The 12,323-nt window shown below is 38.8% G+C and overlaps 1 protein-coding gene and 1 non-coding gene across 2 annotated transcripts; one reads left to right on the forward strand and one right to left on the reverse strand.

The window, feature by feature from the left end:
• Positions 1-2,371: 2,371 nt before the first annotated feature.
• LOC108835833 (probable aspartic proteinase GIP2) lies at positions 2,372-3,912 on the forward strand. The gene has a single exon (XM_018609055.2). It carries the CDS (start codon positions 2,573-2,575, stop codon positions 3,818-3,820), a length of 1,248 nt encoding a protein of 415 aa, XP_018464557.1. The 5' UTR covers positions 2,372-2,572; the 3' UTR covers positions 3,821-3,912.
• A 2,602-nt stretch (positions 3,913-6,514) lies between these two features.
• LOC130510229 (small nucleolar RNA R71) lies at positions 6,515-6,621 on the reverse strand. The gene has a single exon (XR_008943911.1). It is a non-coding gene; the product is annotated as a small nucleolar RNA R71 (small nucleolar RNA).
• Between the last annotated feature and the right edge of the window lie 5,702 nt (positions 6,622-12,323).

A 12,323-nucleotide genomic window follows, 5' to 3' on the forward strand; every position in this document is an offset into this window, starting at 1 on the left:
TTTAAAAAATGAATGAATTTATTATTTAGAATATTTTATTTACAATGAAACACAACTCATGGAGTACATGTCACATAAGTATATTTCAGTATTTAATACTCATAACAACCTTACGTAAGCATCACGTGATTTTCTCAAACTCTGGTATATATAATGATAGTTACCACAGCATTGTGCAATGCATGCATTTTATTCGTCCTTAAGAAATATAAAGCTTTTTTGTAATGTTGATTATAGCTTAAAAGCTTTTTTTTCTTTTTTAACGAAATTTTGATGAAGCTGATGAAAAACAAAAGTTAAAGTGCAGATTCTTGTACTTTGGAAGGCCTATGAAAATGAATCTGCACTTTGGAAGGCCTACAAAAGTACTCCTGGAAATACTTTTGAAATGGTGTTGTCGATGAAGAGGTTTGTTCTTAATCGAAAAAGATAGTGTATTGTATTTAATAGCTTTAAAAGTTTATTTTTAGTGTTTTTCTGTTTCTTCTCTATTAGGATTCAAGTGTGAATATTCTTCGATCTAGAATTACTTAACTTTATGTTTGTTACAAACTTTTCCATTCTTATGTGCCAAAATTCGTATTTGATTTCTTCTGTATTTTAATCGAAATTCTTTTTTCAAAGTGAAAGAAAAACATTTTAATTATAATAATTTATGTGTCTATAGGGAATAAGAATTCATCTTCAAGTTGAAGAAGACTCAATCAAGAAATACCAAAATATTTTGACAGAAGGTCAAGCTGTGATCATCAACAATTTTCTAACTGAAGGACTGTCGTGGAAACTTTTGGGCCAATCATTTTTCTTACAAGATAGCAAAGGTTAAACTTGATGATATTTTTTCTGAAAAATATCGAAATACATATTTTGAATCTAAGTCATTTTAACCGTCTATTTACTTTACTGGCATACACTGTGCCATCAAGATGCTTAATAGCAGAATCGGAGTGTTCCATCAGTATCTTGGCGCAATGCAGAAAGGTAAATTGTATTCTTGCTCAAGTCCCCATTCTCTGTCCTTCTTCTGTTTATTGTATTTTTAAGATTCATATTGCTGTGCTATTAGGCGCTTTGTCTGGGATCCAAAAGCTAAAACATAGGCACCCAAATTTGAGATTTAAAGATTGCTATAAGATTTTTTAGTAATTTGACGTATTTTTCTTTTTATTAAGGAACTTATCTGATTATATTTTAATTACTTCTTTGGCCTTTTTAAAATGTTTATATTAGAATTATTTATTTGTCTTAATTATTATTCTATTTTTGAGGAAAAATGTTATACATTATATTTCTACTATGAATCGATATCATGTACACCGAATATTTATGTGTTCTGGGGAAGATATGTTAATTAAATTGTTAAGGTAGTAAGGAAAAAAGCTTGCAAAACAAGCAAAGTAAATAAACGGTTGACAAAATGAGTTGGATGTTATTTGGAATTGATATATTATATAAAAATGCTGGCAAAACAAGCAAAGTAGCAAAGTTGATGATATCTCTCTATATATTAAAAAGAGAAGTCTCTTTGCGAGATAAATTATGTTACTACCAAGTAATATAATATAATATAATAATTAAAATTTTTAATCCAATAATAAAAAGCTACATATTGTATATGTTTTTAAGTAGCCAAAATACATACAATATTTGTTTTTTACAATATGTATTATTGTACTATATATTTATTTTCGAGAATTGTACTTCTTATTTTATATTACTTGGATTATATTTCAATTTTATCATATTTTCTTTTAATATATCACTATTTTTTAAAAAACTATAAAAATATAAATATAATATTTCACCTAAAATATACAATTACATCAAAACACAATTTCACTTAGTCACAATATACAATATGTAACTTCTAAAACTGAACACTACTTATTTTCTTATATTTTGAATATTTTTATGCATGCACAGGGTGTTTTCGGAAGAGCAGCTATGCAACTCATTCTTTATCTTTACTATTATGCATCTAAAAGATTTACGCAAACTCTGTGTCAGTATTGAAACTCTCACTTGTCCCACGTTCTCCACATTAAAAATGCACGTTATATGTCAGTGTCAACTTCCGTGCACTTACAATACTTTGAGATCAGTGAGTTCACTATCAAAATTCAGCTAAGACAATACCATACTATATTTTTATGTCCGTATAGGGCGCGGACAAATCACCTAGTATTAACTAAAGATGTAGTTTGTCTTGAAAGTTGATATAAATAAAATATTAACTAATACTAAAGCTATATTTTGAAAACTTCACTGTGTATAAAATATAAAATATTACTCGAAGAGGTAAATTTATGTCTTGAAAAGAGAACCATGTGGATAAAGATAATAATCTGAAGCACCGACGTGAATTTGTATATTTGAAAGCTGAGCAACTTGGCGAAATACCACTTCTGACAATCATTACTTTTTTCCCCTTCCTGTCTTAGACTACTGCATCGATAAGTGACTGAATCATATCGAAGTTTTTTAATCTATCATCTTTCGAAAGGAAGAAGAAACGAAGAACCTATCTATATATAATCTACTACACGCCTCAGTTCAACAAGAAAGAGAGAAAATGGCTAGGCGTGGTATGATACATGTCCTCTTCGTAATCATTTTCGCCCTCACAAACACTTCAGACTCTCTACACCAAAAGCCTCAAGCTTTTCTACAACCTATTCTTAAAGACATCACCACAAATCTCTACTACTCTCCCTTATCCATAGGCGCCAACGTGCATAACATCAATCTCGCCATCGACCTGGATGGCTCCGCGCCATTGTTGCTAACCTGCGCCGCTGCCGCCAAATCCAGCTCTTACCACCCTATCAAATGCGGTTCCTCTAGATGCATACAAGCCAAACCTGACCCTCTCTCCTGTCCCACCAATACCTCCAAGAAAACCACATGTCACAAGTCCTTTTCCACTTCCTTCACTGAGAAACCCCTCAAAGCTCGTCTCCTCCGAGATACCGTATCTTTGCTATACACCGACAACGGCTTCACCTATATTGGCGGTGGTATCGATATGACTATGACTATAGCTTGCACCGACGTTAACGTTGACCCCTTAGTTAAACCCTTCCCGTCGATCGTTGTTGGGACGTTGGGTCTCGCTAAGACCCATATGGCGCTTCCTTCACAGGTCGTTTCTTTATACAAACTCCCCATGAAGGTGGCTCTCTGTTTACCTTCACCAAACTCTGGAGAGTCCTCTGGATCTGGTTCTCTTTTCATTGGTGGTGGTCCTTACTTCATGGCACTTTACCCTGAAGATATCTCAAAGATCTTTGCCTCAACACCTCTACTTCCTAGTGACCAGTCTCGTGGTGAGTACTTCATCGATGTGAACTACATCCAAATCAGTGGAAAGATTGTTCCATTTTCCAAGAAAAGCACAAAGATCTGCACTTTGGCTCCTTACACGGTCTTGCATAGTTCTATATACAAAGCTCTAGTCCTAGCCTTCGCGGAAAAAGCCAAGATGACTGAAGTTCCGGCAGTGAAGCCTTTTGGTTCATGCTTCAGCTCAAAAGGACTCGGGAGGTGGATGATGGGAAGTCGTGTTCCTGTGATCGAGCTAGTGCTGCGTGGTGGGTCTAAGTGGAAGATTTACGGATCCAATTCCCTTGTGAAGGTGAGTAAAGATGTGGTTTGCTTAGGATTTATGGACGGAGGTATGAATCTGCCGATGGACATGATAATCGGAGGTTATCAGATGGAAGATAATTTTGTGGAGTTTGATGTAGAAGCTTCTAAGTTCTCTTTCACTTCTTCTCTTTTGCTTATTAACTCTTCTTGCTCACAGTCGAGACACTTCTGATTCGAGTCTTGTCTTTGTTTGGTCTGTAATGTTTGAAGATCTGCAAGATTATCTTTGCTTTTGAAATACGACAGTCAAACTATCACATAGCATCCATGACCTGCTCAACATGGTTAAACGGCCTTTGGGCAAATTTTAAGTAGACCAGACATACAAGTGTGGAGATATGCATATATTTCAGCTGGTATAGCATGAGAGCAAGGAATTTTCTCGACGGCATAGATATCACAATCACAATTTCGAAGTTTCAAATCAACAACACAGTTCATTTTGCCACATTTCACAAAGAATAGCCATCCACTAATTTGTTGGACAGATATCGTATCCGCTAGCTCCGATCGAACAACAAGCAAATATTCAAACCCCCGATTATGTTAAATTGTGAGATTCAAAGCATCTTTTCTCATTTTCCAAAACCACCTTTCTATCTTTTCCCTTATGAGCTTTAACATGAACTGAATCGAAAATTTTCTAACTCGCTTTAGTGAGGAATTTATAGATTCATCAATGTTGATGTTGCTCGCTGTTATGTTGTACATGTCTCCCTGATAATAAACCATTGACCTTAGAGTCGCGTCGGCATTCTCCAAATATGTTGCAAGTTCTGGGTTTGCACTCCGTATCTCATCTATATACCAGTCAAAATCGTAAAGTGCATGAGCATAATGATGTCTTGCATATTTGCATTGTTTTAACCATTCATTCATAAGCATTTTCATCATATAGAATAGGATTTAGACATGTTTAGGTTGCATTTTGCATGCATAAGTCTCTATTAGGTACTGGAGTGCCAAGTGAGGTTATTGGAGACATTTGGATGCACTTGGAGCTCAAAAGATGTGAAAAGGAAGATGATTGGACGAGAGGAGCCTGGAGCGACCTGCAGAGGTCGCTGTGAGACCTCGCTCCAGCCGGAGCGACCTTGACGACCAAAGCTGGAGCGACCACTCCAAGTCGCTCGGCTTTACACGGCTCGAAGACGAAGAAAATGCCTCTGGAGCGACCCCTCGCAGCGACCACCCAAGGTCGCTCCCGAAGCCCAGAGCGACCTCTCGGAGCGACTGGCCGAGGTCTCTCCGCGTTATCAATGCACGATTTTTATTATTTTCAAGGACCTTTTTGCAATTTATTGTGCACGTTTTTGCACTGAAAAACCTAATGTTTAAGTATGCTTTGTAGCCACCATTGGCAGATTATCTTTTATCTATTGAATACACAAAACTCTCTCAAGAAAGTTCTCTTTTGGATTTGATTGTTCTTGTGTTCTTGTGATTTTCTTTTCTAGTTCTCTATATGATTCATCTGAAATCCACCATGGGTTTAAGAGGAATCAAGTGAGTAATCACCTTTTGGATTCATGGGTTAGGGTGATTAAGGGTGATTAGGCTAGTTCTAGGATGTTTTAGGTATAGATCATACTTGTTCCTTGCATAGTAGAGTGATCTTAATGCATCATTTGAGTAGGCCACTCAAAGGGTGATCTCTAGGCATTTCTCACCCGACAGGTGTTTGATGAAATGCCTGAGTCAACTCTCCTAGGCTTTTAGTGTACTTTGCCAAAGAGATTTGTTGTTAAAGATGCTAAGATAGCTAATAGACTTGTTAGTAATGATTGCTTGCATGTTATTCAACCAAAGACATTTGATGTTTGAGACATGTTAGCAAATGAGCATTCATCTAGACATAGAGCTTGCTTATAATTGTGTCTAGGCTTAAGGTTGATAGTTTGATTTATCATTTACATTCCTTAGTTCGAAACCTGATCACCCAAGGTCTAGATCCCTATACCCATGAGTTCTCCTTTCCAATAGCTTAAAAGTATCATTTCTATTACTTGCATTCTAGTTTTAGTTTAAAAACCATCCAATTCACTGATTGCACTTAGATTAGGCAAATACTTGCATTCTCTCTGTATTTGAATCCCTCAGATTTGGTTCGACAACTTACTTCCACTATACTATCATTTGACTTAGGAGCCTCAAAACTCCTAACATCAAATTGGCGCCGTTGCCAAATTCTGAGTTTGATTTGAACATTGAGATTTAGTCATTTGCTTGAGACTAAGTCATTTTTATTTTTGTAAGTTACTGATTCTCTTCTTCACTCTTTGTGATTTTCAGGTGTATGAACTTGAGGAGCAAGGGTACATCAAACCTTGTTCCAAGAGCCGCAGACATCAGAGCTTTAGAGAGAGAGTGTGCTAGAAAAAGAAGAGAAGAAGAGCAACAAGCTTTACTGCAGACACAGGAAGCTGAGATGGCTGATCCACAAAATCCTCTGAACCCCAATGGAGTAAACAATGCTCCACAAGGGCCCCAACAGCGACCAGCTCGCCCTATTGGCACTTATGACTGCCCCAACATCCATGGTCCTAGACTTGGAATCCGAGCACCAGCTGTGGCTGCTAACAATTTTGAGATCAAGTCAGGACTGTTAAACTGCATAGAGAACAACAAGTATCATGGTCTGGCTGTGGAGGACCCATTTGATCACTTGGATAAGTTTGACAGCTACTGTGGTATGTCAAAGACTAATGGTGTATCAGAGGAGGTCTTAAAGCTCAAGCTATTCCCTTTCTCTTTGGGGGATAAGGCATGTCAATGGGAGAAGTCTCTACCAAGTGACTCCATCACCACTTGGGAAGACTGCAAAAGGGCATTCTTGGAGAAGTTCTTCTCTACCTCAAGAACTGCTAAGTTGAGGAATGAGATCTCCAGCTTCCAATAGAAGAACTTGGAAGGATTCAGTGAAGCTTGGGAGAGATTCAATGGTTACCAAGCTCAGTGCCCACACCATGGATTCTCTAAGGAGAGCTTGCTGAGTACATTCTACAGATGTGCTCTTCCTAAGTACAGAGCCAGACTGGATACAGCTAGCAATGGGTTCTTTTTGGGGAGAACTGAGGAAGATGCAGAGGCTCTGGTTGACAACATGGTTAAGAGTGATGCAGTCTACAGTGGAGACCACGACAGAAGCAGCAGAGGTGATGACAATCAAACAAGGAATGAGATAAAGGCTCTTCAGGAGAAGATTGACAAACTCATTGCTGATAAGGCCACACAAGCGCAGGTGAACTTTGTTGGTAACCCACAACAGGAGATACCTCCTACTGTCAATGAGGTTGATGGTTTGGAAGAGCAAGAAGAATTGTGTTTCATCAACAGTAATGGTAGCTGGTACAAGAAGGAACCCAACTTTCAGTACAACAACTACCAACAGAAGCCCTATTCAAACAACCAGCAAAGTGGTTATCAACCTAGAAACAACCAGCAGCCTCAGCAAACCTCCTCTCCTAGCTCCTCCGCCACTCAAGAGAACAGCACTGATGCCTTACTGAAACAAATCTTGGAGTCTCAGACTAGAAGTGAGAAGCATGTGGGCTATGAGCTGAAGAACCTTCACTCCAAGATTGATGGGAGCTACAATGAGCTCAACAACAAATTCACCCACCTCGCTTCTTCTGTCAAGAATTTGGAGAATCAGTTTGCTTCCATGAGCTCCCACCAGAACCGCCAACAAGGATCTCTACCTGAAAAGTCAGATCAAAACCCCAAGGAAGCAAAAGCTGTCACACTTAGGAGTGGTAAGCAGTTGACTCCTGTAACCCTCACCAAGGACGCTGAGAAACAAGGTGAGGAGGTGGCCATCAACCTAGATGATGAAGTGGTCATTGTTGATGAGAAGACAGATGCTGAGATCTTGGAGAAGATTGTGAAAGCCAAGGGTAAAGGAAAGGTTGGAGAAGAGAAGAAAACAACAAAAGATGGTGAATCTGCTGCTCCAGCAAGTGAGAGCTCTCCTGTCCCCCCTCCCTATGAACCAAAGCTTCCATTCCCTGGTAGATTCAAGAAGCAGCTGCTACAGAAGTACAAGGCTTTGTTTGAGAAGCAGATGAGTGAAGCTCAGGTTACAATGCCCATCATTGATGCTTTCATGCTGATTCCTCAATACAGCAAACTCCTGAAAGATGTTGTAGCTGCTAAGAAGAAGGAGATGGAGGGCATGATGGTTCTGAGTCATGAGTGCAATGCCATCATTCAGAGGGTAGATACTCCAGAGAAGCTAGAAGATCCAGGATGCTTCACACTCCCTTGTGCTCTTGGACCTATGGTATTTGAGAAATGTCTCTGCGAATTGGGAGCTAGTGTCAGCTTGATGCCTTTGTCTGTGGCAAAGAAGCTTGGCTTCACTCAATACAAGAAGTGTAGACTCTCTCTGGTGTTGGCTGATCGTTCAGTGAAGTACCCTGTGGGCATCCTAGAGAACCTCCCTGTGAAGATTGGAAGGTATGAGATACCTACAGATTTTGTGGTGCTTGAAATGGGTGAGGAGGCTCAAGACCCATTGATTCTTGGAAGGCCATTCTTAGCTACAGTAGGAGCTATTGTGAATGTGAAGGAAGGGAAGATTGACCTCCATTTGGGCAAAGAGAACATCCTCCACTTTGACATTAAGGAGAAGATGAGGAACCCCACTGTATTTGGACAAGCCTTCACCATTGAAGAGATGAATTCTCCTCCTGCTGATGGTCACTTTGATGAGCTACCACCTGAGGAAGATGGGGTGTCAACTCCACTCTCTGCACCTAGTCCAGCCTGATCCAAAGGAGGCAAAGTCAAGCTAGAGACTTAAAACAAGCTCACTTGGGAGGAAGTCCCATGAGTATCCTTGTATATATTGCATTAGTATTTGCATTATCATTCTATTTCATAAAACAATGGGAAAGTGAAGTTGTGTGCAGGTATTGAGCATAAAGTCGGACACCAGAGCGATCTCATCGCAGCGACACCTCTAGGTCGCTCCACCTGGGAGCGACATGTCCAGAGCGAGATGCTGAGGTCGCTCGCGTCACACGCGAGTGGAAACACAGAAACCGACCTCAGAGCGATCTTCTCACAGCGACAACCGAAGTCGCTCCAGCTGGGAGCGACCTGTCGCAGCGACGTTCACACCTCGCTCCACGGAAGGTAACACACAATCCCTCTTTTCTTTGTATTTCACATTTCCATTGGGTACCTCACTCACACAGAGACTGTGTGATTTAAGTGTGGGGGAGGTACCAAGTATTTGATCATGTTTGTTTTCATGATTTTGAGTCTCATGCATTGCATATTACATTCTTATTTGCATAGAAAAATCCAAAAAATAAAAAAATTTGAAAAACACAAAAAGAATCATTTAGTTGCATCATTTGTATTTTTAGGATTGAGTCTAGAAACATATAGGTTGCATTCATGCATTAGGGGGATTTCAACCTTGTAAAGAGCTCATGCTAAGTACTGAATTTGTTGACCTTTGTAATCATGACAAGTAGCTTGAGCACCCTTTGGAAAGCTTGTAAACTTCGCGCTTTGAATGCTCCTCTTGAAACTCATTTGACTGTTGATACTCTCTCTTTGAAGCAAGCTCCTGTTTTAATGTCTCTTGCATATGGTCCCTTGTGTACTAAGTCATGGATATACACACTTGAGTTGTCCCATCCTTTTTACCAATCTTCTTGACAAACTCAAGTGGTACTCCACTCCCAAAACCCATACCTCCTTATTAAACCATCATTATTTGTTGAGTGAGGTCTCTTTGGAAAGCTTTACATGTGCATAATGTTGAGAGTATTGGGAACGACAATGCTTAGTCTCCATTCTTGCTAGATTAGTCACTCTATTGTCTAGCTATAGGAAGGGGGTGAGTGTTGTGATTGTGATTTGGGAATATGAAAGGTTTGACTCTTTGTGCTTAAATGATTAGTCTTTATGGGATAAGTGGAGAAGTATCTAGCTCTTATTGTGAAAAGTCTTGGCCCCCAAATATAAAAAAAAAAGAAAAAAAAAGAAAAGAAAAAGAAAAGAAAAAAAAAGGAATGAAAAAGGGGGCTAGCAAAGTTGTTAGGAGCTAAGATTTGTTTTAAAATTGTGAAAAATCCCTTATTGATTTCAAAAAGAAAGAGTCTGATGTGAAGAATGTTCTTGGGATCTTTTGGTGAGAGATGTGAGTTGGGTTTGACATTGAGGAATAATTAAATATCTTGTATGTTTGGGAAATGGTAGAACAATGGAGATTGAGCATTGTATGCATGAGTTGATCCCTTTCTTAGATATATTATGTGAAAATGTCAAGGCTACTGTGTTTTGAGAGTAAACCACCTTAAAAGATTATTTTGAACCTCTGATTTCACTTGCATTAAAGCCTTTGTCTTACCAAACCAAATGACTTGGACCAGTTGACCATTTGTGAGATGTCTATTGAGTTTGCTTCCTGAATGTTAGAGAGATGGTGGATTTGTGGTTTGTGGATGCATGATTAATGAGTGTAGAGATCAAAGGAGCTGAGATAGGCTTAGAGAAGTTAGAGATGGATAAAATCTTTGCTATTGCTACTTGGTATGATTATGCAAGGTTGTTAGGTTGAGAACTAAGAAGAGTTTCTTTTGGTTATGAGTCCCCATTTTCAAACTTTTTCTCCTTGGTTCTTGAAAGCTTACTTGTGGACAAGTAAATGACTAGTGTGGGGGAGTTGATGTCTTGCATATTTGCATTGTTTTAACCATTCATTCATAAGCATTTTCATCATATAGAATAGGATTTAGACATGTTTAGGTTGCATTTTGCATGCATAAGTCTCTATTAGGTACTGGAGTGCCAAGTGAGGTTATTGGAGACATTTGGATGCACTTGGAGCTCAAAAGATGTGAAAAGGAAGATGATTGGACGAGAGGAGCCTGGAGCGACCTGCAGAGGTCGTTGTGAGACCTCGCTCCAGCCGGAGCGACCTTGACGACCAAAGCTGGAGCGACCACTCCAAGTCGCTCGGCTTTACACGGCTCGAAGACGAAGAAAATGCCTCCGGAGCGACCCCTCGCAGCGACCACCCAAGATCGCTCCTGAAGCCCAGAGCGACCTCTCGGAGCGACTGGCCGAGGTCGCTCCGCGTTATCAATGCACGATTTTTATTATTTTCAAGGACCTTTTTGCAATTTATTGTGCACGTTTTTGCACTGAAAAACCTAATGTTTAAGTATGCTTTGTAGCCACCATTGGCAGATTATCTTTTATCTATTGAATACACAAAACTCTCTCAAGAAAGTTCTCTTTTGGATTTGATTGTTCTTGTGTTCTTGTGATTTTCTTTTCTAGTTCTCTATATGATTCATCTGAAATCCACCATGGGTTTAAGAGGAATCATGGAGATTAGTGAGTAATCACCTTTTGGATTCATGGGTTAGGGTGATTAAGGGTGATTAGGCTAATTCTAGGATGTTTTAGGTATAGATCATACTTGTTCCTTGCATAGTAAAGTGATCTTAATGCATCATTTGAGTAGGCCACTCAAAGGGTGATCTCTAGGCATTTCTCACCCGACAGGTGTTTGATGAAATGCCTGAGTCAACTCTCCTAGGCTTTTAGTGTACTTTGCCAAAGAGATTTGTTGTTAAAGATGCTAAGATAGCTAATAGACTTGTTAGTAATGATTGCTTGCATGTTATTCAACCAAAGACATTTGATGTTTGAGACATGTTAGCAAATGGGCATTCATCTAGACATAGAGCTTGCTTAGAATTGTGTCTAGGCTTAAGGTTGATAGTTTTATTTATCATTTACATTCCTTAGTTCGAAACCTGATCACCCAAGGTCTAAATCCCTATACCCATGAGTTCTCCTTTCCAATAGCTTAAAAGTATCATTTCTATTACTTGCATTCTAGTTTTAGTTTAAAAACCATCCAATTCACTGATTGCACTTAGATTAGGCAAATACTTGCATTCTCTCTGTATTTGAATCCCTCAGATTTGGTTCGACAACTTACTTCCACTATACTATCATTTGACTTAGGAGCCTCAAAACTCCTAACATCCCATAAGCAGCATTTTTCACCAGGTACGAGAGATGCTTCTCTTTATACTTTTGGACAATGTTATGTTGAAGGTGATAATAACATATTCCTCGGATTTTCCAAGAAAACATCTTATCACACGCACTTTTAATGGATGTGTGAAGGTTGGAGACTATCACCAGAGAATACTCATCAGATACACGACTCGCTAATTTTATGAAAAATCATTCCCAATATTCATTATTTTCAGCATCTAATGAAAATATCTGAAAATTACCATCTTGTGTGGCTGCAACTAACATAACATCTTCATACTTTCCATCAGGTGAGTCTCATATACCATAGTGACCCTTCTTTGATACTGAAAACCTCTGATAGAAACTCCAAAAGAGAGAAATAGATACTTAAATCTATTTAGAGAATCAAGTTCAATACCAGTGATAGAACCCGGATTGCTAAGAAGATTTTTTTCAAATATGAAGGCAGTTGCTCATACCCATCTTTTCTGATCTTCTCACCAATTCTTGCACATATAACAATATTCTGTATGAAGTGGTGTATTCAAGTGTCATGCCAAACATGTTCTTCATTGCATCTTGATATGCTGCTGATTCAACCCATCAATGATTCTAACACGATCTATAAAAAGCCTACCAATATATTTCGGAGTACAGTG

Source organism: Raphanus sativus, chromosome 3 (assembly GCF_000801105.2).
Source record: "Raphanus sativus cultivar WK10039 chromosome 3, ASM80110v3, whole genome shotgun sequence".
Lineage (NCBI taxonomy): Eukaryota > Viridiplantae > Streptophyta > Magnoliopsida > Brassicales > Brassicaceae > Raphanus > Raphanus sativus.

What these genes read in the sequence shown, in the direction of transcription:
- LOC108835833 (XM_018609055.2), top strand. Translation starts at nt 2,573, where the DNA reads ATGGCTAGGCGTGGTATGATACATGTCCTCTTCGTAATCATTTTCGCC.